This window comes from Harpia harpyja, chromosome 5 (genome assembly GCF_026419915.1).
Source record: "Harpia harpyja isolate bHarHar1 chromosome 5, bHarHar1 primary haplotype, whole genome shotgun sequence".
Lineage (NCBI taxonomy): Eukaryota > Metazoa > Chordata > Aves > Accipitriformes > Accipitridae > Harpia > Harpia harpyja.
In genome coordinates, this window is record NC_068944.1 from 42,033,308 (window position 1) to 42,060,995 (window position 27,688).

A 27,688-nucleotide genomic window follows, 5' to 3' on the forward strand; every position below is an offset into this window, starting at 1 on the left:
ATGGGTAAAGTAAATCATGATAGATTTATGCAGTAGAGACACTGTGCTTTTGGGTAATTAACAGTCTTACATGGTTATGAAACCTTTTTGATTGAGAATAAATAACTGTAACAAGTAAAAAATAGCTGTACAGGTAGCTTTTCTCAGGACTGTATCATCCTAGCAAGATTTATGGATTATTTTTTCTGGAAATGGAGCATGTGTGTCTGTTTCTTCTTCACAAAGCACATTCCTTGCTTCAAAAAGAGTAAAATTTGATCATCAGTTCCACTGTACCTATCTATGGGCACATGAATTTTTAAGTCAGTTCAAAAGAAGCGTGTGGATTTTAATTCACTTTCAAGAGAAAGTAGGGATATTCAGAGAAGTGGTCATAGTCATTCATAATCTGAGTCTAATCTAACAGTCTTTGCTGGATAACAGAAATTTATGGAGATACTCTGTTAGAAACAGTGGCCAAGGGTGTTGTGAGCTGTTCCTGTCATCATACTGTGTTCTTCTCCCTCCCTGTGCTTGCACTTCAGACTCTGTGATACTCATCAAGTAACTTCCATGCCATTTCCTAAAGATTCAGGTTCTCAGTCTTTATGCCAGGTAGAGGCGTGACATCATGTCACTCCATTTGTGTGCCTACTACAAGTTTCATGCTTGTTGGTCCTTAGGTTGTCCCAGGAGAGGGACAAAGAGGAGGCTGGGTACTCTAAACTACCAGGTCACATGTCAAGCAAGGAAATAATTTATACATCCCTAATAAGACTGGTCTCAAGGATCTGTCCTTGTGGACTGAAGGACAGCTAATAATGCTCTTCAGTTGGTAAGGCTTGCTCTCAAGCTACCCAAGTCCCTAAGTCTAGCAGCAGAGTTTGTTGGAGTGCAGCTTTACCCACAACAGAGGAAGATAGAATTAGGGTGTGTTTAAGGCAATTGGACGTACATAAATATGTGGCACTATATGGGATTCATTCTAAGCATAGTGAGAGGAGACTAATATTATTGCAAGGCCATTCTATCATCACTGAAAGGTCATGATGATTGTGGGAGGTTCCTGATGACTAGAAAAAGGCAAACATTGCATCAATTTTGAGGAAGGGCAAGAAGGAGACTTTGGGGACTACAAGCTCATCAGCCTAACCTCACTCTCTGGGAAGGTTATTGAGCAAATTTTCCTGGAAGGTGTTCCCAGCCAAAAGAAGAAGGAAAATGTGATTCAGAACAGCAAGCATGGATTTATGAGCTCATACATGCCTGATCAGATCAACTTGATTACCCCCTTAGATGAAATAACTGGCCCTGTAATCAAAGAAAGAGCAGAAGATGTTTAATACTTTGACTTTAGCAAAACCTTTGTCAGTCTCCTATAGTATCCTTACAACTCAATTGGTATGATATGGACTGGTTAAGTGGACAACAAGATGTGTGGAAGATTGGCTCAGCTGTTGGATTCAAGGGATTGTGACTGGCAATGCAAAGTCCAGTTGGAAACTCTATCACTAGTGGCATGCTTAAGGGACTGGTACTGATACCAATACCATTCAAAAGTCTTTCTTAATGTCCTGGATGATGACATAGAATGTTCTCTTAGGTTTGCAGGTGAGACCAAACTGTGGGAAGTGGTTGGTATTCTGAGTAGCAGGGATGCTATTCAGAGGGACCTCAACAGGATTGAGGAATGGGCTGAGAGGAACCTCATGAAGTTCAACACAGGCAAATGAAAAATCTTGCATCTTGGGTGGAATAACCCTGAGGAGTATTATAAACTGGGTTCTGAATGGCTAGAAAGTAGCTTTGCATAAAAAGACCTGGGGTGCTGATGGACAAGAACTTGAATATGAACCAGCTGCAGCTGTGTGCTCTTGCAGTGCTGAGGGTGAGCTGCGTACTAGGCTGCATTAGCAAGAGTATAGCCAGCAGTGTTTATTTTGCACTTTGAGATGGCATCTGGAGAATGTCATGGTAGACAATGGTATACTGGAGCAAGTCCAGTGGAGGTCAACCAAGGTGATGAGAGGGCTAGAGCATGTGATGGACAAAGAAAAGCTGAAGGAAATTGGTTTGTTCATCCTGAAGAAATGAAAGCTAAGGGGAGATTTCATTGTCAACATCAACTGTTACACTGGAGGGTGGTAGAGAAGACATAGCCAGATTCTTCTTGAAGGTATATAGTGAAAGGACAAGGGGCAACAAAAATTGTACTGTGAGGGTGGTCAAATACTGGAACAGGTTGTCCAGAGAGGCTGTGGAATCTACATCCTGGGAGATACTCAAAACTCAACTGGACAGTCTGAGCAACCTGCCCTGAATGGACCAGTTTTGAGCAGCAGGTTGGACTAGAAGACTTTCAGAGGTCCTTTCCAGCCTAATTATCCTCTGATTCCATGCTTTTCTGTTTACACCCTTTCATATTTTTTTGTTTTAAACCTTGATTCCTCTTATTATTTTCATGACTTACCCCTGCAACTATTTGTCTCTGCAGCTTTTTGAAAATACCTTGTGTATTTGAACTACAGTTTTTTTAATTGCTATCACAGAAGCTGGTTTCAGCCATGTCCTTTTTTGCCATATCTTGCTTCTCTTATTTTCTGCCAACAGCCAAATTAATACTGACATTTTTTTGACTTTTTTTTTTGCTGGGTTTATGCCAGAATCAGTGGGTGCCATGTGCCCCTTCAACCACTCAGATCAGCAGAAGGGAAGCATGTTCAGAAGCCATTTATTGCTCTGTCCAGACATGCACAGCATATTCCATTTGTTTTGTGCCTTCAGCTTGTACTTCAAAACATTTTTGGATGATGGTGTACATTTTTTTCCAAAGCCTCTCCGAAGAGGTAGTAAGGACTCATCTGAGAAACAGAATGTTTTGGGCCTGCTGAGACCTAAAGATTTACTCTCAGATTTGTGTTTAAGACAGACCAACCCCCACACCCAACAACCTAAAAAGCTCCCCAAAACTGCCAAAACAAACCCAAAATTTAATGGAGTCCATCAGCTGTAATATGTTCTGTTGCAGAGCTTTTTTCTTATGGCTGTCTTGTTCAAATGATGCTGAACTTGTAAGTTCATTCAGAACTGAGAATTGCCATTTCATAGGAATCTTTGGAAACATCAGGAGAATTGATTTATTTAATTCGGAAATATTTTTTTCCTTCAGCAAAGCTGATGTTGACTGCAGTGTGCATGTTATTCCTGCACAGATATCTCTTTCTTATGCATTCAACTTTTTTACTGGAAAGATTCCTCTTGTCCCTCCTCCTGCCTGTTACAATCTGTCACACCTGAAGCAAACACACAAACAAGAAACCCTGGTATCTAAGGGATCTGACCACTTGTTTGGTGTGTGCAAAACCAGAATTAAGCAGAAGCTACTGTTGTTGTCTGGCAAGGAAGAGGCTTGAAGCTAGGGCTCCTAGTGTGTGTGTGTACGTGTGTGTTTGTGTATATATAAATATATTTAATGAAATGTTTAGATGATCACATTCTGTATTTGAAGAAGAACAAATTGGAAGTTTCTAAATAGTTTGTGAAACAGACTTCCTGCTTCCCAGCTAGCTACTTTACCTAAAAAAGTAGGGTGATCTCTTCACTACCTCCATATTAAATTAGATCACACATCATCCTTTCATTCTGCTTCAGTTCACCATTCTCACCATAGCCCATTTACAATTGCATTGTTGGGTACTTCTGATTGTTCTTGGTCAGTCTAGGACTGTAGGCTATCATTCTCTTAGCCTTTTAATATCCAGGGACTGTGTAAACCAGTTTGGCTGTATTATCAAAGAACTCTCATCTGAATGCTATTGCAAGATTTAAATACATGAGTAATTTTATGCTCAATAATAACACTTTTTTGTTGTTGTTCTTTGAGATGCAAGATGGTCATACAATGTATTAATGAAACATAGGATTTAATGAGCAACTGGTCTGATTCTGTCTGCAAATCATGTCTTGAAAAGGCACATATATATAGCTAAAACAGTACTGATCTTGTACCATCATCCAGTAGAAAATAAATCTGCTGATTTATGACAGAATTCATGACACATCTGCGAATGAATCTGATGTGCATTTGTTGGGGGGGCGCCCCACCAGAAAATCAGAAATACTGGAAAGCATGTCTTTGCAGTCTTCTAAGATGAGATGGGGAAATCTCAGCTCCATAAAGGGAAAACCTAAATGTTTCTGTACAAATGCTATGATGTAGATGTAAAAAATCTTTTGAATTGTAGGCATATAATTTCAAGATAAAGTGTTATATAAATCTCTCAAGTAACAGAGATGAGGTTGAGGCAGGTAATGTGATAAGGGGTTTAAAATTACTGATATGATGATTTTGAGGAATGAGTGAGTATAATAAAGAGGAAGGTCAGCATATTATGAAAGGATTTTCCTAAGTGTGTGGTGACATATGCATGGAAATGATATATGATGGACTTCATATATACAGAAGAGAATCATGTATTTCAAAAGATCTCAAGGAAGGGTCATATGGTCTTTATACAGTTCTGCATGCTTCACACAAAGCCATCCATTTGAAAATGACCAGTGCTTGTTTATCCTATAGTTGGGAAGATACAAGTTTATATTTTAAAAACGTTTGTAAGCAAGCAGAAAATGAACCTTGGAAGAACAGACACATGCCGTATGATGTAATGAAGTAGATTTTAGTTTTAGTATCAGTTCAGTAGTTGGAAGAGTAGGTAAGTAAGAAGAACTATGTCTTCTCTAGAAGTAATAAAAATTTCAGTCAGTTCTAATTCTGCTTAACTTCCCCTCAGTTTTGGTTCAATAGAATGAGCCAGACTCATTGTTGAAACAAATTCTATTGAAACTCAGAAATGTTCCATGACAGCATATCTGTTTTGATACGTTTTCACTGAAGTACGAAATGGTTCACTGAAACACAGACTGTAGTACACCAGCATGCAAAGCAAATTTCCACCATGTTTTTGACTGGCTTCCTACCATCCATCTAGTGAGATGCAGTCCAAGCTTCCTGTGTTTGTGGGACATTTTTCTGAAACTAGGGACCAGACCACTGTCTCCTGAGCAAGTTTCCCTACTTTCCAAGGATAGAGCCTTGATACTCTCATTTTCCTGATGCAGGTTGGTCCATATACTCGGCAGCTGCTGGTCCTGGAAGCTCCACAGCTGTGGAGCAGAACTTACATTTGTTTCTCTCAGCTTCTGTCCCATGACAAATTTTATTTCAAAATCATATGGTTTCTCAAAAATACTGTCTTTTGGTATTTTGAAAAATGTGGTTTGTTTCAAGTTGACATGATATCAAATCCCAGCTTGTTGAAATTTTCTGCAACCTGGAAGCTCTATGGTTTGGTCATCTTTGTACATGGTTTTACAATATTAAATTATTGCCTGTTTGTATTTTGGTGGTACTGTGAGATTTCTGTGGTGTGGTGAGTTCAGTATAAACATGGAAAGAAAAGTCTGTCAAACTGCTAGTAGGACAGAGTGAGTGATGCTGTAGAATATACTGTTGGTACACTGAAGGGAAAAGATGAGATGGCTCAAAAAGCAGGCAGTAAAGGAGCATGTAATCTCAATATAAACCACAGGTGAGCGAAAATAGAGAGATCTTATTATAGAATGTCTTTCCTAGTTTATTAAATATTTATATTTGCAGTTAGTAAAGGTTTAGAAAAAATACTAGATGGGACATTTTGTTTTCTGTAAATATGAAAAAGGATGAGAAATACTGAAGTTGAGCTATTAAATTTAAGTTAATTATGCTAGGATCTATGAACAGAGGCAATTTCTGGTCACACAAAAATTTAGATAACATTTAATGATCATGGTGGTTCCTAAACCAGGGAATTATAAATTAAATGATTGGCATTTAAAAGTATCAACGAAAATTATAAGCTGTCCATCTGAGTAAAGGCTGGTCATACCCTAATACCTTAAGGCCTGTATATACTCACTAGGAACCACCATAGCTCATTATTTCCATTGTCCTCAGAAGGAAATACATGACTTGGCTTTTTTGAACACAAAGCAGAACCGGACTCTGACAGTCCAACTTGCCCCTCTCTTCTCCTTATTGAGGCTTCCTGTGTCTCTTTCCTCCTACTCTTATCTCTGTAGGTCCTTTTTAATGTCTCCTTTGTCTTCTGTCTTTGAGAATGTCTGTAATTGCAGTCTAATGTATTAACTTCCCTAATACTTACCCAGGTTCCTGAGTGGATGTTAACAGATCAGAATATACTCTGAGTTGTCAGACCCAGTATAGATGTCCAGTTTGAAGATGGCTTGGTTTATGTCTATGGGAGATGGAATCACATTCTTTGTGGTGGGAGGACTTAAACATACCATTGTCCCATTTCTTTACCTGGAAAGGATGGCTATTGACTTTTAACTTCAACTTTTCCTCGTGGACTTGATCCAAAGTGGAGCAGATTCTATATTCACACAGAGGGCAGTAAGCAAAAAGGCAAATTTCAATAGCAACAGTTATTTAATACATTTTGCAGTAGCTATCAGAACTCAAAGTCTGAGCATAATTTCCCCATACCATCATAAAAGCATTCTAGAATTCCAAATGATCATAAGATACTGCTTTTTTTGCACAGTCTGTAGGTGTCTGCAAATTTCCTTCTTACCATGTAAATGAAAATGAAGTTTGTAAGCATAAATTAGTTGACAACTGTCAAAATAGTAAATAAAAATTTCAGAGCTGTCCAGGATATATTGGACATTGTAGGCTTTGTTTCTGAAGTTATTTTTAAGTGAGTAGTTAGCAACCATTGAGAAATGCAACTGGTCCTTTCTGTTGGGAATGTGGACTAGGCATCATCATCTTCACACCAGCACGTGCAGTTCTCAGCATGGTAATGCTGTGTTTGGAGACAACCCAACAATTGCATTTGGTGGCGAAGGCGGCAGATTGCTTCGTTCAGAACACTGGCAAAAAGAACATGTTAAACAGCAGTTCCAGAGACAGCATCATTTTTTGTTTTCATTTCTACAAGTTGTTCAAAAGGTTCACATTGGTCAACGCAGCTCTGTTCATTGTGGGTCTTGCATATCTCAGAAGCTCCTTCTCTTTTTCCCTGCCATTGTAGGTGAAGTTAGCTCAGCAGTTGAGAAACTGTTATTTTAAAATTGAAATAAAGCTTTGGGTAATAGATAGTGAATAGGAGACTGTAAGCTCAGGACTGTGCTTCCCAAGGATCAAGTTTGTTTACTTTCAGTATCAGAATAAAGATTACAGGCTGTACAGCATGAGCAATAGGGACATATTTTGTTTCACTGTTTTTATGAACTGTTACCTACATTTTATGACTTTTTTAAAAAAAGATTGTATATACTTGTTGTTTTAAAAGCTTTATCTAAAATATTTCTCTTTCTTCTTGATAAAATGACTAGCAAAGCTAAAAGTACCAGTTACTCATTTTCATTTTGACATTTTTCCTTATTGGCCCTAGGACACACAATTCTATTTTAATGTAAATGAAGTACCTTCATATGCAATGTTTTTATTACATTTTTATGTTATTGCATTATTTTTATTATTTTTAATTGTTAATATTAATTATTCCTGTTTACTAATTAAATCAGTTGCAAGAATCATCCCAAGTATGGATTTGTTCATAGATGTTTTCATTTTTACTTCACATTGACCAAAGAAAATATTTCCAGCTGTTAAAATAAGAGGATAGTTAAGTAATTTCCACTCAGGGTACTTGAGCTTGTAAACTCATTTTGCAGCTTTTTTTCTACTGTAGGAGTCTGAACTACCAAATCTAAACTTCATGTATATATCTGTGTATATTTAGTGCCAAGGTCAATAGAGCATCCTAAATGGGATTGGAGGACAAAACCGGAGAACCATGATTTTGATGAACTAAATCATATTCTTCAAGAGAGCAAAAAACTTGGAAAAGCCCTTGAGAATCTGTCTCGCAGTAAGTTGATTGATTTTAGTTTTTTAATGTAACCATGCAGCCTGAATTGTAATTTGGAAATTTGTATCAAGAAGGTGGTCTTCTATTCAATGAAGACCAAGTTCATTGACATCAGTAGTTACGTTCCTGTTGATGAGGTTTACAGAATGTCTGAGATAATTTAGCAGCTCTCCTGCTGACTGAAGCTACTTCCCCTGTATCTCCTTTTTTTGTTACATTAGTTTTCTGCCAGTTTAGTGAGCTGAATTAGCTCATAAAAAGATCAACACAAGAGGCTGGTTTAAGGAAAATGGTGGGAACATGCAGCAGTGAGACTGCTCCTTTGGGTGGTAGCAGTTAGATTGGATTAACCTTTGTGAAACCTTAACCTCATTGATGGAGATCAGACCTGTCATTGAAAAACAATTAGGTATTTTGTATCCCCAATTAATTCCTTCCAGTTTCCAAAAGCAATTCAAATAAATATTTTAAACCATCTCAAGTAAATACTCAAAAACATGGTACCCAATTATTTCATAACAAAACCCAAGTATTATCCTGTAAAAGACATAGTCAAACAGGAGCCGTTTCAAAAATAGCATGCTAATATAAGGAGTAGCTCTGAGAATTACTGGATATGATTTGGAATAGTTTTTTTTTTTTTTTCCCCTTTCCTGTAGAAGAGAATTCTGAAGGACATTGGTGGGAGCAAACACGACTAACAATTATCAAAGTATGAAAAGTACTCTCTGCCATGGTACATGAAAACTTAGTACGGTGTGGTCTGGGAGACATTTGAATGAGAAATACTTTCTTTCTCCTCTCATTAAATTTTATCCATGGCACTTCTTGATTCACTGGAGAAATTGCAGATGGTGAGGTCAGAAACAGAGCTGAATGAAGAATGGAAGATCTGTTTTGTGGAGAGTTTTGAGATTCAACATTTTTCCAAATTGTGTCAAGTACCCAAAACTAGTTTGCCCAAATTCCCTCTCTCCCAAATGTTTTAGGTTGATCACAACGATTATATTCTGAGCAATTTTCATTTTTATATTAATTATAGTAGTATAGTTACAGGGCTCTTTTCAAATACATTTCTAGTACATTGGTCTATCTGCCTCTAAGGAGCTAAACCACCTCCAGTCAGGGTCTCTGATTTGCAGCCCCGCTATTGCCTGACCATGTTACTGTGATGGGTGCAAGTGTTGTTTTCAAGCCTTTCTCCTTTAGAGACTTGTAACCAAGCTTAACACAGATACAGAAACAGATACAGATTTTTTTTTTTCAATTTCAGAAAGGGTTATTTATTCACTGTCTGGAGATACAAACCAACAAGATGTGAGAGTTCAATAATAAAGGACTAAATCCACCCTTCAGTCCTACATCTTTGCCTTTCCTTGTGAATATTGTGTAGGTTCCACTGAGCTCTGGCTTCCTTATATCTAAAATACAGTTTGCAGCATTCTGTACCGCTCTTTGCCACAAAGTTTTCTAACCGAAGTGCAAAACACTGCAGCTCTTCTGGGCCCTAAGCTTGGACTGGAGGTGAATGTACCTGGTCAGCGTTGCTGGAGCCAGGTTTTCATAGAGTTATTTCACAAATGAAACATTCTTCACTATTTCTTGCTAGAACTTGATGTTGTCTGATGATTTATCAAGATAATATTGAATTTTAATCCTACTCCCCAGAGTGCTTTAAATCACTTGCAGCCTGATAGTAAGTTCACTTTCATGAATGTGCTCTCTATTTCTTCATCCAGATCATTAATGGAAATATTGTCAGACCTCTTCATGATTCCATTTCAGATCTGACAACCAGCCCTTGAAAGCTACTCAGTAAGTGCATTTTTTCCCACCTTGCAGTGATTTCACCTAGAATGTAATTCTCTAATTTGTTTACTGCAGTATCATCTAGGACAGTAAACAAAGTCTTATTATAGCTGGAAGTGTTTTTACATCTACTTCCTCCTCTTATCCACTAGGCAAGTTTCCCAGTTGAGAAAGCAATTAGACTGATTTGATGCAACTCATTCTTGATAAATTCATGTCAGCTGGTTCTTATCACCTTTCCTATCCATTAGATGTTGATAAATTATTTATTTAACATATTTTGTCAAATATTCTTGCTGCTGTCAGATTTAGGCTTGCTGGTTAGTAGTTCCCCACATATTCCCTTATTCTTTTCCAAAGAAAGATACATTATTTGCCCTTTTCTGTCCTCTCTGTTCCTGAAAGACAGTTGCTAACGGATTAGAGGTTTCTTCAGCTAGTTAGTTAAGTGCTCTAGAGTGAATTTCACAAGATTCTGCCACCTTGAATGTATCTAAGTATCAGAATATCTTTCAGCTTTCCATCATCTGGTTTGCAGTTTTTCCTCTTAAAATCACTAGCATTAAGCATCTGGCCACAATTAATTTTTTTGTAAAGACTGAAGCAGTGAAAGTATTGAATACTGGGATTTCTTTGTATCTTCTGTTATTTGCTTTCTCTCTCTTCGATGTAATAGTTCTGTATTTTACTTTGTCTTCATTTCCTAGTGTATTTATAGTATCTTTTCGTGTGGCTTTTTTTGTTCTTTGATAATTGTTACTCATTTTGCACTTTAGCCTTTTTGGTTGTATCATTTAAACACGCATCAGATTAATTCTAAGCTGTACGTCCGTGTTCCCAGTTTTTGTACTCCTGATTTTCAGATCACTTCAGGAAATAAATCTGTTCTGTGCTGTGATTTCTTCCATGTTCGGATGATATAAAAATTAAAAATGAAAAATGTGAAAAGTTTGGAAAAAAAAAAGAAAAGTTATAATATTGAAAATAAATGTGGTTTTATTGTTCTTCTGAAGGTAGAATACAGATTGCACATAGGAAGTATCTTAGGGGGTTTCAATGAATAGACACGTCTAGAACTTTGAAAGTATAAGACGCGTGAAACTCATTCTGTGCTGTACCCAAACAAGCATCCCATGTGGTGAATTTTACAAAAGCTATGACAAGGTCCCATAGCTATCTTCTCCAGTGTTAATGCTTGGTTTGGGCAGGCTAGTCAGTGCTTTTAATTCTACAAGCACATCCGTAAATTCTATGAGTCTAATGCTACATTTGATACTAATCTTGTTTCGAAGCAGTATGGGACAGGCACTGGGGCTCAACAAATAGTTGAGTATGCAAATGATCACTATGTACTATTGATGGCTTTTTACAGCACCCTCTCGTTTCATTCTTCAGTATTTTAACAGGGAAGAGTGCCACATAAAACCAGATGTTTGAAGTTAAATGAATTTTCCATCAAGTCCTGGAATTCATTTTCATTTTTAAAGATGAGCTTTGGATCTTGTAGTGAGTTTCCAGGACTTCATTGCCTGCTATGCAGCTGACACAGCCCTTGAATTAAACTCTAGTTTCTATTGCTTCATTCACTATGCAGTCTAGATACCTGCTGTGAGACAAACCTGTGCACTTCACACAGAATTAGAACTGCCTGAAAGCTTTGGAAGGTGAGATTCAGGCACTTGGATGTCTGGTTTCTCCTATGTTCAGTCCTCCTAGTGATTAAAACTGAACCTCCTTGTATTTGGAGCCCTCCTCCCAAGCTCCATCAAGACAATATGTGAGTAATTCTGTGCTGCAGTAGATCTGAGAAATCAGAAGTGACTTCACACTCAATGTTAAAAGTATCTTGCGAGTTTTGAGAGACTGGGGAAGAGTATTGCCATAATTACGGTCTAAGTGTGTTGGAGCTTGGTGATTTAAGTATACCGTTTTCCAGAGGCTTACCCATGTGGGAAATCTGGGTTTTGTTTGCTTCTCGAATCAGCTGTGTGTTATTGAAGTAGATTTTGAACTATCAAGTCAACTATTTAGGGGAGGCTTTTGTTTATGAAGCAACATACAGGAATATACTGTATTTACCTCGTGCATGTTTTGTTTTCTTTGATTGCAAGGTCTCTCACCTTTATTGCTGTCATCCTTCTCCATCAGCTGATCATAAGTAAGAAAAGTTCCATGCTGTTTCAAATGTATGCTCTTGTATTTCCCCTTCTGGCCTGTTTGCCTTTTAAAGAGAGTTAAAATCTCCTGGATAGCTAAGGATCTTGCTCATGAATATACCTGTCCTCACCCCCCCATCTTCTGAGGATGGAAAAATAGATAACAAGAGATGGAAACCAGTGAATTTTGAGTGTTTTGAGTGGGAAAAATGAGGACTAAGTCAGCAAGAGCTTGCTGCAAAGTAGGTGTGAAGTCTGCCTGCTTTGTGAGCAACTTTACGTCTTTTATATGAACAGTTAAGTATTAGAGTGCATATTGAAAATGTGTGCATATTGGATGTTTCAAATTACACATGGTAACAGCATTAATATGTTCTACTGTGAAATAAGTACTTTTTCATAATTACACATAGCCTTTCAACAGAGGTAACCAACATTTTGTTAGTAATGTTTGAATCCTCGTTAAGGCTACGTGTATACTACAAATTAGAGAGGAAGAAACAAATTTATCATGCTTTGAATTCAGTGAACGTTCTAAGGCCAGAAAATGGTAGTAAGTTAACATTAACCAAAGCTATTTGGTAATGAATCCAAGTCAGTTAGTTGGAGAGAATCCCAGAAATAATGCTTTCTAGCTATAACCAATAGGAAAAAGTGTACTGTTTTGTTTCTTAATTTGGAAGAGGAGTAATCAATCAATAAATAGTAAATAAGAAAGCCATCTGCAGTCTAGTAGAAAATATTGCTGGAAACCATAAAGAATTGTAGAATCACAGAATGGTTGAAGTTGGAAGGGACCTCTGGAGCTCATCTGGTCCACCCCCCCTGCTCAAGCAGGGCCACCTAGAGCCAGTTGTCCAGGACCATGTCCATGGCTCTTGAATATCTCCAAGAATGAAAGACCTCTGAGTCCCTCTGGAGTATCTGAGTTATTTCTCATAATGTTAGAATCAGTTGATGTTGTTTATGCATAGCTTAAGACAGACAAGCATAATCTTACCCTTTTAAGAAAAAGATAAAATAGTGAAATGTAAAAGCCTATGTTCTGTTTATCTTTTATGAGGAAGATGATAAGCAACAGGAGTAAAACTCTCATAACAATAAGGGTAGAACTAGTTCAAAAAAAGATCAGAATATGTTAACAAACCACTAAAATAATGTCCTTGGTTTTGTGGATGAACCTGCGAGTATGTGGGATGTGAGAAGTTTAATATATATATCATGAACTACTTCAGTGCATTTAGCAGTCTCTGAAACACATTAGAATGGGGCTTCATTTAGACGCTTCTACACTATAGGAAACTATTAATGATTTATTTTGCGGTTATGGAAGATGTACTTGAATGGAATGCCACTAACATTTATCAGACACCTCTGAATTTTCCCTCCTGATGATATAACTGATGATGATATAACTGCAAATGCACACCTGCATGACATGTAACTAGACTTTTATCAATCACCTCATGAGGGGCATTGTTTTAAGACATAATACTTTAGTATTTTTTTTCAGTCATACACAGTTGTTGATCTGAAATGGACTTTAGTCTGTAAAAATGACATATCCATGATCAGTTGAGCTACTAGCCCTAAATGTGCTCTTATAATTGAACCACAAAACTAGTCATCAGTATTCTATAGAGGCTTTTTCCTTTCTTGTGTTCAGGCTGAACTTTAAAATCATGTTATTCTTGTGTGAGATCAATGTTTGTGATTTATTTTGAGATCGACATTTTTAGATAAGCTCAATCAAACCTTTAAGGAAGATAATTTTATCTCAGTACTGCAGCTGTTATCCGATACTGCCTTTGCTCATAAAATCCATTTGCTTTTAGTGTGATGTATGAGTAATAATACAAAATAATGATATTTTCTGAGATTGAAGCAGGAAGAATGTGAACCTAATTATTGCTATTCAATTATAAAGTGGGGCTTATATGGCCGGGAGATCACTGGTACTTCAGTTATAAGTATCTTTTCCCTACAGATGTTAAATTTTTAATTACCGTCGTGGAGGTATTTGCCATTCTGATCTAGCCTGCTCTAAGCTTCAGGACTAGGGTCTCTTTTTGAGTTACAGTGTCCTCTGGAACAGTATTTGGCTTGCTAAAAGTTTCCCTAATGCTATTGCAGAACTGGGGTTTGTGTGACTGTCATCTCAGGTATGGTACTTTCTAGTTCTTAGAAGAAGGGGGTTGGCATTCAGGGGGTAGTAGAAGGGTGAGCTATGACTCTGTCCTTGGCTACTGGCCGTTGTGGGCTACCCACCTTAACCAGCCTACTGCAGTGTACACCTTTGCCTAAAATGAAGATTCTGCAGTGTTGATTTTTCTCTTTTGAGATGACCTTGGCCTAGAAGAGTTTCTGGAACATAATATTTGGTAGGTACTTTATTTCTCTCTGTGATTCATTACTCATCAAACCTAATCCTATAACCTGTATTCTCCATTGGAGCCACTCAGAACTTCGGATATAGAAATGCTGCAAGTCTAAAGCACTGATTCTTTTGCTGGGGATTAATTATTTTTATTTTTTTAGAGCCGCTATGGGGAGGAGAGATTAAATCTGTGTTTCCTAGATAGTGACTATACTGATGTATAGTATGCTGATATGTTAATGTGTAGTGCCTTGTAGATACACTGTTTCCCCTGTTCTTATATGGCTAGATGTTGGGAGGAATATTATCCTAATTCAAAGTGGATACCACTACAGAAATTTGATATATAGTTGTTTAATAACATAAGGACATATGCCCCTCATTGGCAAGAACTCTGAGGTTTCGATTCAATATGCCTTCACAGAAAATATCTGAGTTACTACTGGAAGAAATACGTCTAATTTTGAAAGTTGTAAAATGACTCAGTGTAAGTAAAGGAAATAATAGAATAATGTCTATTATGACAGTCAATGACAAATCTATTATAAAGTTCCTATACAGAAATGACTGAGCTGTTTTTGTTCTTGTGTATGTATTTTCTGGGCGAAACGCTTTGGTGCAACCAGAGGGTGGCGTGAAACAATTAATTTCTTCAGTTTACCTTGTGTTTAATACATGTTGTAAACGGGCACAGGGACTAGAATTTACTATGCTGCCAGCTGCAGTATGGCACAAGATTTTGCCATGGGAAATGCAAGTACATCTGAGATGGCCTGTCCCACCGGTGAGGGAACATATGCTTCCCCTAATTTACAATGGATAGGACAATGCATTGGGACAGTTAACTGCTGGGCAGTTGATACATGATATCGTATTCCTGTGTTCATGCTCAAGCTGCAGTATTAATAATGGTAGCATAATAATTATTGTCCTGGAGTTTGTTACAGAACCTGTGATGTACTATGAGGTTGACAGTCCAGCCATCCGCAAGTTCCCTAGCCTAGACTGATCCTGAGAATGAATTTTGTCAAGTTAGTCAGAGTTGCATTGGGGTTGTCTTAGTATGTCTAAATTCTGTATGTCAAAACCTGTATGTCAAATCCAGAAGGCTTTCTTTGGCAAGTAGGAAAACTGGCTTTTGGGACCTCTGTGGCCATCTTCTGGATGTTTAGGAAAATGCATAAGGTATTTACTCCCATTGAGCTGAATAATGGTAGTCTGGCACACATTAAAGTAGTAGCATTTTATTTTCTTATGACTGGGTACACATTAGACTTGTCAGATGTACGTTGTGCATTTAGAAAAAAGTAAGTCTTAAAAAAAATCTCAACTAATTTTTATTTTGTGTTATGTTTTCCTATAATTATTCAAGGACCACAAATAAGAGCAAAAATGGTAGCTATCTCTGAAGTTTCACAACTTTCATTCTATTCTTATACACACCTTATAATTTCAGGTGTGTATAGCATATGAAGATATTGCAAGTTTTTAAGCTACTGTAAAGCTGATCAGGAATAATGCAGCAGGCAGGGATTTTATGACTTACCATTTCAAAAACACCTGAACTTGTGTGATGCATACTGTTTTGAAAATTAATTTTATGCTGTTGAATTGAGAGCATCGAAGTGTCTAAAAATCATTTCTTCAAAGAGGAATAATACCACTGAGTGGAGAGGCATTAGGTACTGGATTAATTGTATTTGCCGCAGGAGAGCAGCAACAAATACAACTCTTCTGCTAAGAACTGCATACGAAACAGCTAGGCATTTTTAAGAGTCATGGAATTGTTACTAACAATGTTAATTTTTCTTTTGAAAGAAAGTTAATTTCCTGGTAAACTAGAAATTAAGCAGAGTGACCTAAGCAGAAAGTCTTTTCTTTACTGTGGAAGATACTCATTCTAGACTCAAAAGGGATTTTATTTCATTAAAACATGGTGCAGATACATTTTGGGAGGTGGCTTTTTCATCAAAGAAGATGCTATAATGCTGTAATGATCATCATCTTTATTTCTCCATTCTTACCATTGTGCTGCTGCAGATTGCCATAGGGATAGAAGATTGGGAACAGAAATCTAAGATAACTGTGTAAAGAATGGTTTTAATAACCCATGCTAATTTTAAAAAAAGGCATGACAAACAACTGGTTTAATATTTTAGGTATAAAAAAAGCCGTAAGGTACATGGCTAATACAGTAAGATATGCTTTTGGGCTATCTGCTTGATGTAGGCCTGATAATAGTAATTAAAGTATAATAAGTATTAATAAATTGCATTGTTATTACATTGTCTGGTAGTCATGTTTCATTTAATCCTAGTGTGCAAGACCTTTCTTGCAATCAGAGAGTATCTTGTTCATCCAGTTCTCTTAAAAAAACAAGCTATTGACAGGATGAAAGTGTTCCGGTTGAGCAAGGCTGTGCTACCATGAACAGCCCTGCTCCAGTTTTGTTGCTGATCAGAGATGGCAGTAATTGTGGCTGTGGAGCATTTCTGAAGGACTGTGAAAGCATGTTCAGAGCAATTACTTTATTGTTCCAACACCCTTACAGCACAGAGGGTCGTTACACTGAAAAGTAGAAACAAGTGCCCTGAATATGTCTGTGTAATTCACCAGACAGGTGAGTGGGCTGGGTACTTGTGACACCTGATCAAAATTCAGCACCCTTAATTACTTGTAAAAAGGAAGATTTTTTAAAGGCATAAAGTTGGCAGTTAGGTATGTAACTAATTCCCACTGTAGACCTTGTCTGTGAGCCTTAGCTGATGGTGGCAAGCAAACTCTCACACCGTTAGTCAGAACACTGCACTTTTTCTTTGCAAAAAATAAGAATGGTAGGACTATTGTATAGTTGTCAATCATAGTATGATATAAAACTATAGCAAATGTTGTCTGTGAGAAACAGCTGCTATGAGAGAAAGGGTAAAGCATGCTCCTTTATGCCTTTGACATCAGAAGACCTTCCCCAACAAAGGCAGGAGAACTTTTTCAACAGCCCTCTTCTTATCCACTGCTCAGTGACTTGGGACAGAGAAATAATGAAGCAGCCCTAAAACTTCCATTCTCTATGTTCACCATCATGCAGAGTCAGGCTTTAAATGCTTTAAGCTGAGGGAAGTCAGAAATAGTTGTTCCTAATAACATGAAGAGGAGGCTGAGGGGAGACCTTATCGCTCTCTACAACTACCTGAAGGGGGGTTGTAGTGAGGTGGGTGCTGGTCTCTTCTGTCAGGTGGCTGGTGATAGGATGAGAGGAAATGGCCTCAAGTTGCAGCAAGGGAGATTTAGGTTAGATATTAGGAAAATTTTCTTTACTGAGAGGGTTGTCAGACATTGGAATAGGCTGCCCAGGGAAGTGGTTGAGTCACCATCCCTGGAGGTATTCAAAAAGCGCGTAGACGGGGTACTCCATAACATGGTTTAGTGGGCATGGATGATGGTTGGACTCGATGATCTTGAAGGTCTTTTCCAACCTAAATGATTCTGTGATTCTATGTTCTAACAAAGCCATTGGATTCAAGGTTGAAGAAACTAGATGTGTCAATTTTTCTAGTATTAGAGCTTTTTGGTGATTAGGATTAAGTTGTGATGGAAAAAGGCTACAATTTGAGGAAGTGACTAAATTGTTAGGTAAAAAGTTTTTAGTGTGTGGACATTTTGGCTACATCTATGGGCGATTTGCCTAAACCTGAAACATAGCTGTTTCCATTTAGAGTAGTTTCATGGAATGGGCTGTCGCTTTGTCTCTAGCATTCTGTGATTTTACAATGACATTTTTCTATTTAGAATATATAAAAAATAAAATTTTATATTTCCTCTTTTACGTTGTATGAAAGCCACACAGAAAAAAATGAAAATAACTGTACAAGGTAGAGAGAGCACAACCAACTATTTGTTGTCAAATATACAAAACAGGTGAAAAGAGGGTTTTCTTTTTGAAAAATGCTGATCTCTGGATATTAGCAATTATATTAACTGGAGAGGGCAACCACTGTTACCATTACTTTGTAGAAATTCAGCTATTTTAAATTGTCAATGTATCACTTTATTTTCAAGTACCTGACAGTAACCTCTTTGACTACTGAAAAGTCAGGAGTTTGGTAAGGGTTAAAAGAATAACAGAAATCCTAAATAATCCTGTATGATAATTATGACTATCTCTAGCTGTGTTCTTAGGATTCTGGTTTAAGGTGTTTGGGGTTTTTTTTGATGTTATGGTAAATATGCAATGAGTTTGATTTTTTGAGGAACTACTTTGTGAAAACTGGAGTCCATATTATTTCACCTGAGAACTGCACCCAAAAAATGACCTCACTGTTGTGATTTTCTGTCTACTGCACACAGGGTGCAAGGCCCCCTCCTCTCAGTTTCAGCCGTGATATTTTGTCAGTTTGGCAACTGTGAAAGAAAATTGGTAAGAGTGGAGACACAATAAGTGTGTGGTGCAGTAGTGTCTTAGAAGAAAATGAGAAGCTTTTTTACACCCACCTTTTTATGGATTAATTTATCCCTGTCTCTGCTAATGGAGTTGTATTATCAGGAACTAATGGAGTTTTGTTAATGTTAATGGGGCTCAAGCCATAACATAAAGAACTTTGACTGACAGTATGGTAAATCCTGCCTCCAGAAGAATCACCATGCCAAGATTACTGTAACAAGCTCCTTAAGAAATTTCTTCCCTAGAATCCTTTTCCTCTTCTCTTGATACCACATCAGAGAGAGAGAGATAAAAAGAGTTTGCAGGTTTAATTCTGTGATTGCAAAGATAAAAATTTTCTAAACTTCTGAAATTTTATTTTGGGAAGATGTCCTCAGAAACTGCTATCTCTCTACTTGCTTATCTAAGAAACACAGTTAGTTTTGGTGTCTTGCTGCTGTTTGCAATTTAGTAAAGAAGAAATTTGGGGCATTCTGATCAATTAAATTACTCAGTGTTCTCTAAATTCAGCGTAAATTCTGGGGAACCAATGGGACTTATACAAAAAAGCATTTTACTAAAAGCACTCCTTTAGATTATGGATGTTTTTCAATTTTGTGTGCTTATGTGTAACTTAGAGAAGTTAGTAGAGCTTTTTATGTGAGGCATATAGTTGTGTGTACAGTACTTTCAATACTGATCTTCGATTAGCAACATAGGCAGTTGAATAGTAAAAGCGTTTGGCATTTTTTGGAATGGAGTCTTGGAAATGGCAGGGTTACCTTTTTGTAGTTTCTTTTGCCATACTTGAAAATAAATATTTTTAATGAGTAAGCCAGCACAGGGTACAATTGCTCTTGTATCCGATCCCAGGTTTCAAAGACCTATTCACAGAGCATCTGTGAAAGCAGAAGAAAAGGGGACCAACCTCCAATCTGAGGAAATAAACCCATATCAAAACAAAATGAACTGTCTTAATATTATGGGAGATTGCTGAGAAAAGGTAGTTTGTCTGTTTAGAGAGAGCATTTGTAGTCATAAAATGGATTGACCTTGGTTATGCAAAATATATCCAATGTGATAGAGAGCTGGTTGATGGAAATCAGGTTTTCAAAGTTGAGATAAAGAGAACCTTGAATTAGCTTTTTACTACCTTCAAGAGTGCAGTTATCTTCTCTCTAGTAAATGCCCATTGGGGGTTGAAGAAATTCAAAACACACTAAAGTCCTTTTGAATGATTCAGGTTGGTGCAACATGCTGATTATACTTATGGACATTAGTGTAGTGTCTGGGCTAAATAAAAAAGTCTGAAGTTATTAAAATGGGTTAATTGCTGTGAGGGGTAGAAGGGTTAGGCAAAATGGATTTTTTTCAATATAGTCTATTTTAGAACTATTGAATAACTGAAAATATTCTGTTAACTCCTGGCATATTTCTTATGTGTTGATGAGGTCTTAAAATTATAATTGCAGTTCTCCTAGGACTTCACTGTTTTTAAAACAAAAATTGATATAAGGAAGTCATCTAAACTGAGGATTAGCCATATAGAGTTAATGATTAAAAGTACAGTAAAAAACCAATTCATATAGTTATGATATACCAAATAGTAAGAAATAAAAAAGTCATGGAAATAAGCTTATGCTGCTGCAATCTTTAGTACGATTTTAGAAGGAGTAACTCTCCCCTCAGCTGATACTACATATTTTGCAGTATCATCTCTTGCATTCCTTGGAAGAAGTTTTCTTGATAACATGATGTGAATTAGAAAACAACTTTCAAGTGCATGTTCTTCCTATGCCTGGGTACTTCTCTATTTTGTTTTTACCACCAGGAGATGCTTGTCTTTAGTTTTTGAAATGAAGTTTTAACCTGGAAATGTTTCCTATCAAACCTCATAGGAACCCGGGAAATACTTTGCTTTCAATATATCAAAATTTTCAACATGGTAGCATTACATGTATGATTACTTGATCTCTCCATGTGACATGACTGAGGCATGTAGATGTGTAAAAAATTCTGAGACCAGCTGTGCATATTTAATGTACTACAGGATAGTCATAATTAAAAGAGTTAGATGACATGATGGAAGCAAGCATAGGAAAGCGTCAGGCAGGCATCAGCAGAAAGGACAAGAGCAAATAAGTTCTTGTTCAGAAGATTTAGAAAAACAGTTTTGCGTTCTATTGTGAAATTTTACTTTGAAATTTTCCTCTCTTTAAATTCCATTTGTTTTCATAGAATCGTTTCTACATTGAACCATGGAAAAAGAGAGAAGAGTCATGTCCGTGTTGCCCTGTAATTGCAGCATGACGTTATGCATGCTGGTCAGGGTGAGATTTGCATAATAATGTGTCCATATGTAAATATTATGTTGCTGGTTTAATTTTAGAAAGCAGGTAGAAGTATACTTAAGCTCGTTATCACTTTACTGGCACATCTGCTGTTTTCATTTCCATAGTTTTTCGAAAACTCATTTTGATAATATTGCAGCTGAGGAAAGTTAAGAGTATATTGTTTCTAGGCAATTTCACTAATGGAACAAAGTATGATACACTGTATGGTACAGCAGTGTGTACAGAACAATATGTAAACTTTTCAGATTAAACCTTACTTTTACTCACTGTAGTAAAAGATATTTATAGAAAGAATGTTTCTAAATCTTTTTCTTTTTTAATCTGTTTTATTTGCAGGCATTGCTATTTCTGATGAACTTGATAAGGTAAGATTTATTGTATACCTAATGAACACTACAAAAAGACAGATGATTGTAATAATTTTAGGTGATGAGAGCTGCTTCTCCCTGTCCTGGCATAAACACTTCAGTTCTGTTGGGTTCAGAGGAAGTTTGCCTATGGAAAGCTATAGGGGTAAGTACCATATATGTTGATACATTAAGAGCTTGATCCAGGATGGGCTGTCAACTATGGAAAAAAAATCTCACTGAGTTTAGGAGACTCTCATTGAGGACATGGAAATGCTTTTGATCTTGATACCAGCTTTGCTTAATATAGTCTGTTGGGTTACTTTGTGTACTCTTGGAAACATTTAGCTTTAAATACCTTTTATTCATGAAGTCATGAATTCTGCATTCTCAGATGTATTTTGTAAGAATATTTAAGAATAATTTTTGCTCCCCAGATTTGATCAGGAATGCACAGGGCATAAAGATCAGTCTTTACTTCCTTGCTGAAAGGAACAAACAATGATCTTTTCTGTTTTGGCCTTTTTGATACATTACTCAGTTAACATGAATTTTAGTTTTAGCTGTAAGAACTCTATGCTGAAAGAGTAATCAAGCTAATTTTTCAAAGTTCCAAAGGAAGCAGAACACCTTTATCTTCCCCGTTCTCACCAGTGAACAGCAGTATGCTTCTAGTGCCAAGAATCTTGGGTTGTGTTCTTGGTGTTAGAAACCATTACTCTCAGGGAAATAAGATCAAAAGGTATATAAGACACAGGAATAATGCCTAATACAGGAGACAATTTTAAAAATATCTTTCCTTTCTCCTGGTAAAATGAGGGCACGAACCTTTTGGACACAAGTGTGTATAAAATACCTCCATTGGGTTCTCCAGGAAAGGCCAGTTAGACAAGACTGATCACTGTTACCATGCAGTCATGTGCATATGGGGCTGCCATTTCAAAGCCATGGCCTTTACTTATCATTTTGCCCTTGATCTTGCTTTATCTCATTGTTCATATTGAGAGTATAACAGTATCTAAGTCTTCCTTCCTACTATTTCCTTAACTGTGCTTAAAAGTGATGAGAAATACAATTAGAAAGTCCTTCCATTAGAACACTTACCTTTAAGAATATTTACGAAGAACTCCATTTGGTTTTGTTTGCTGAAAAAAACCTATGAAATACTGTTTGTGGAAGGAAAAAGATGTTTTGGGCTAGAGCTTGTTATTACGTGCTTTTTACATATATTTTAGATACTTCCATGTTAATTTTTTTAAAATGATGATAGATTATTATTCAAAAGCATTCATTTTTTTAAATTTAATTATTCAGTATGAAAATTGAGATGGGAAACATTGTTTGTGAATTTCCTCAGGATCCAGTCTGAGTGAAAAGTTAATTTTCTTTTTGTTACCATATACTTCATTGTTTGTGATTTAAAATTGGAAGGTGGTGGGTTTTTTTTACATAAAACTTGCCATTATGTTATGTACATTCGATAGCTTACATTACCTGACACTGTTACAATACTGCATCTGCTTTAACATCTGTTTCTGATGAAGACAGGTAAAGTGAATGTTCTTGAAATCAAAAGTTATTTGTAAAATAAATAAAACCCCAAACAATAAAGCTCTTAACATGCTTCCTTTGTGCAGCATTGCTCAACAGGCTTCCAGGATAGATTTACAGAAGCAGTGCAATTTATCATCTCCATGGGCATTAGTGAGCTTCATTTCTATTTCTTGTTTGGCCCCTTAAGGATTTTTAATGGACATAAAGGCTAGTTCTGTGTTAAGAAATTAAGCATAGCCAGGACCATTCTGTGGAATCGTGCCTCCTAGGAATAATCCCTTACATGAGCTAATTCTTGAAATGTTCCTGTGACTTGTTTCTAAGTGTATTATTTGGGTTGGGCCAAAAGCAACCAAAGGATACCTGATAATGGTTTAACATTAGACAGAATTTGGTTCCATTTCACCTGAGCATGTTCCCAGGCGATGTTTATTTTTCAGGTATAAAGGTAGTCAAGTTCATTGTAATTTTTCCCAGAAATACATGCTGATACTACAGCTTCCTTATCTAAGCTGTGGCAGCACTGAATCATTTTTCAAAAGACATTCATCTGTGGTTTGGATTAACCATTTAACACTTCAGGTGCATGTCATGGGTCTAGAACAACATGCCCAAACTTGGCATTAGATTCTGTTAGAACATTGGCATTAGATAGTTGTCATGAGAGACATAAAACTAAACACAATAATAAATTCTTCTATACACTCTTCCTTGCTTTATTTTCCTGATGATCAGAAACATTCCTGGGGGTTATGACAGAGCCCATAATCCTGCTAGTTTATCTGTGGTTTAGACTATGAACCTGGAGAAAACAGAGAATGTGTGTGTATATTTCTTTATTTTTGTTTCTCATTATGTAAGTATTTAAAAAATTATTTCCTTCTGGCTGCAGTAACCTCTAGCTGCCTTTGTCAGGAGAGTACTTGATCAGTATTGTTGGTTGATGTAACTCCTCCTCCAGGTAATCCAGTTAATTAGTTAGTTGCTTAGTTACTCGAGCATTTAGATTTGGAAAACCAATTTGCTCTGAATTACAATCACTTTTGTGATTTTGGATGGGTGTTTCATTTAAACAGATTCTTGTCAAATATCTGCTATTATTAGCTTTATGCCAGTACTTAGGGCTTCAGTCCAAGAAAGAGGTAGAGAAAATACAGGCAGACAAGGTCTTCAGTCAAAATGGAAGCTTTCGGTTTGCCACTGTAATAACATTTCTAAGTTCACTGGTATCTTTGCAAAAAAAAAAAAAAATCCTAAGATTACTGCAATTAAAACAGATTTATTGCATAGATTCCCTTCTTTTTCATCTGATTTACTTCAGGCTTGCATAGTTTCGTGTTCTGTCTCTCTTGATGATTCAACCGGTGTCTCTAGGCCGTGGAAGCTATGTAAAATCAGCAACTGGCACTGCAAGTGTGGTGTGTAAAGAAAGAAAATGAGAAGGGATGCCTTGTGGCTCACAGATTTTAAGGCTAAAGTGCAGTATTAATATAATACAAATTTCTGAATTGACTCACCCTCCTTACTACTGAACAGAAACCATGCATGAAAGTGTGTAGTTTCCTAAAGCTCCTCAATCATGTGAAGAATTTCATGTAAACAAAGAATTTGAGCTAGGATGTTAGCCTTTGTGCAAAATTCATGGAATTCTAGGCTGATTTAAAAATTTTAAAGAAAAACACTGAATTCATTGTGAATTTCAGGTTTTTTTCCTAAGTCTTTGGACACTTCCCTGGGAAGTGGAAGTTCAAATACACACAGAAGTATAGAACAGCTATACTACTGACCATGGGGCTACTGATGATGTGCCTCCTCTAGAATTTGCTGCTGCTGGAAGACATTTGTCTATATGTCACAAAATAAACTGTAATATATGTTGCACTGTAGAATGTCTGCACTGTAAGATACATTGAGGCAAAATGTAGCCAGGATGCTACAGTGCAGAAATAGGTTTAAAATGGCTTTATATGGTTGTACCCATTTCAGCAATGTTTCTTAACCAGACTGTGCAAAAAAAAAAAAAAAAAAAAAAAAAAGGAGTCATGCCCTTTACCTCTTGCCACAGTTGGAGACTGACTAAAATATTGCCATTTTAAAGGAATTTAAAAGGAGGTAGGGGAAGGTTTATTCATCTTCTGGCTTTTGATTCTTTAAAGAACACTTAGTGAAGGTTTTCCAAGCTTTTTTTTTACTGCAAATACAGAGACTAGAAATATTTTCTTTTTAAATAGATGAGATTTTCACATAAACCCAATATTCAATGGATTGGTGCTTTACTTAAGATTCATGTAGTGGAGCTCTCACAGATAACGTGAGACCTGTTGTAACATTGTGAGATTTGTCTGGAATTCCCAACAAAGTCTTTCAGTCACTTTAAACATTAATAGTGGGAGACACCTAAGTGTTAGAGATCCAGAATTAAACTCAAGTGAAGATGATCTAATAATTTATAACAGATTTTGACCCTCAATGTTAATACTAAAACATTTTTTCTATGCTGTGTGTAGGGTGTACTTTCTTCTTATATGTAGTATTACTACAATGAACACAGGTTATAATTAATAAAATAGAGGAGACAACTACTCTGAGTCACAAAAATAAACAAATTTTGTCTCACCCAAAAGTATTTGTCACTATGGAAGTTCCCTCAAAATCCGTATCAGAAATTAGGAATACTGAGCTTTTTAAACTATGCTTAAATAAATGGATACACAAATGTTGTTGTGCTCCCTAGTAGGGGTTGCATACTGCAACCACATCTCAGCCCAATGTAAAGAGAAGATGCAGCTGTTCTCCAGTCTTTCTGTTCTTCTCCTGGTCTCCACATAAATGAAGCTAGAGTGTGTCAAGTTGGTAGCCACTGATGTGGATGGTAAGTGGATGACACCTGGACTGCATCATAAAATAATCCTCTAGATTCATTTAGTGCAGATTTAAATATGTACCTGTCCTGAAAATATTTCTGTGTGCACTAATGTCACTGTCAATCTCTTCTGCTATTTATGGGGGAATATAAATTGGAAATGAGTTAAGATTTTAAGGTTTACATAAAAAAAACCCCAAACTATAAAAACTTGTTTGAGAACAGAATTCTTCATCTGAATTTATTGAAGCTTTTGAAATAAGGTGCCAAATAAACACCCTGGTATTCTGAATAGACAGTCTCTGATTCTCCATTTATTGTTTTCACTGTGGCTGCTTGTATAGTTGAAAGGAGGAAAATAAATTAGGTCACTGAAACTGTAGTATACTAGTCTAATAAGATTCAAAAAGGAAAGCAAGGTGATAAAGTGAGGCAAAGCATGACTATGTAATGTAAATTACATTTCTATTAAGTAGAGTATGAAAGTGCTACTTTAATCCCTAAAATGTCTAGAAAAGAAATCAGCATAACAAGGATAGACACTGCATTCATGGTTTGCTTATTCATATGCTGATGGTGCAGTGTACAGTGTCAGGAAAATCTTATGGTACTGAAAAAAGGGCAAAATTTTAGGTGCTTTTCATTTTCACTTAAGGGACTGAAAGCTTTTAGCAAGATTAACACTGCAAGTCGTTGAAAGTTTAACTAGCTCCAGGAACCATTTTTATTAATTATTAGAAATGATCCTAGAGTGAAAGGGAAGGGAGAAAATGGCTAGAGTAGCAGGAATAAACCTTAGAAGGGGCCAAATGGTTCTTACTTAAAGAAACTAATGTAAGCACCTTGTATAATGAAGGCATTGTGGGCAGTGGAATAATCTTTTTGCCTAGCTCGTAAGCATATGATGGTAGCCACACCTGTGACAGGTTATGCCTGTCAAGTGACCAGAGGCCACTGTCATCTAGTCTACATTACCTGACTGACACAGCACCAGACAGATGCACAATATCTATATTTGTAAGTACAAGACACCAGTGGTTAGGTATTCTAAAACCTCTGAAGCTGTGGTGTTTTCCTCAGATTTCTCTTCTGTATTGGCTGCATTCCATTTTCAGTGGTCCTACTGTGTCACGTCAGCCTTGCAGAAAACAGAAATTGTGTAAAAAGTGAATTAGTCAAGTGATGGAGAACTCTGGAGAGACGTATGGAGAGTAGAGTGCGGTAATGCACTCACAGGCACATTGCAGAAAGCAGAACAAAAGAACAAGGGTGAATGAGTCTAATCCAGGGCCCAGGTCACATTTGGCTCTGTCAAAATGGAAGCTCTTGGAGTTCTGCTGAGCAAAATTACAGCATCTAGCCAGAGCAGGGTAAATACATTAATATGAAAGCAGTTTGCAGCCTTTTTTTTCCTTTGTTTAATTTTAGTAGAGGCCTTGACTTCAAACTATGGTTTTACCATACCTGTGTCAATTAGGAAGAGGCTTTAAAAATGGTTTGTTTTTAGGAGTCACTGTGCTGTACTTTTTCCAGATGCTCTCTCTTTGGAAAGCATTGTTTTATGGCGGGAATATTTATTTGAGACACTGAGCTAGGTAACAGCCAAGGATTTGTTTTCCTAAAATTTTCTCTCATTAAAGGATAGGAATAGAAAATATCTCTCCTAATTAGGAAATGTCTTTGCTAGCCTAGAAAAGAGTTTAATTAAAGCAAAATAAATATTCCTATCCCATCATTTCAGGTCTTTTTTTTGCATACATGTGTGTGTTTTAGTTTGACTGTACTGTTGTACGTGACCCTTTATCTACAACCGTTCTAGTAACATTGAGAACAGAGATACTCATCACTTCAGAACAGCTTTTTCATAAAATTTTTAAGGACAATTTGTTTCC

General features: G+C 36.7%; 1 protein-coding gene across 3 annotated transcripts in view; it reads left to right on the top strand.

Moving 5' to 3' along the window:
• The window catches only part of C5H8orf34 (chromosome 5 C8orf34 homolog), a 175,900-nt gene that overhangs the window by 34,460 nt on the left and 113,752 nt on the right, over positions 1–27,688 (top strand). For 2 of the 3 annotated variants that reach the window (XM_052788306.1, XM_052788307.1), the window contains exons 4-5: positions 7,791–7,919; positions 21,369–21,397. In XM_052788306.1, the coding sequence (XP_052644266.1) occupies positions 7,791–7,919; positions 21,369–21,397 (158 nt within the window). The remainder of the gene's footprint in view (positions 1–7,790; positions 7,920–21,368; positions 21,398–27,688) is intronic. The other variant, XM_052788308.1, reaches the window with a different exon arrangement.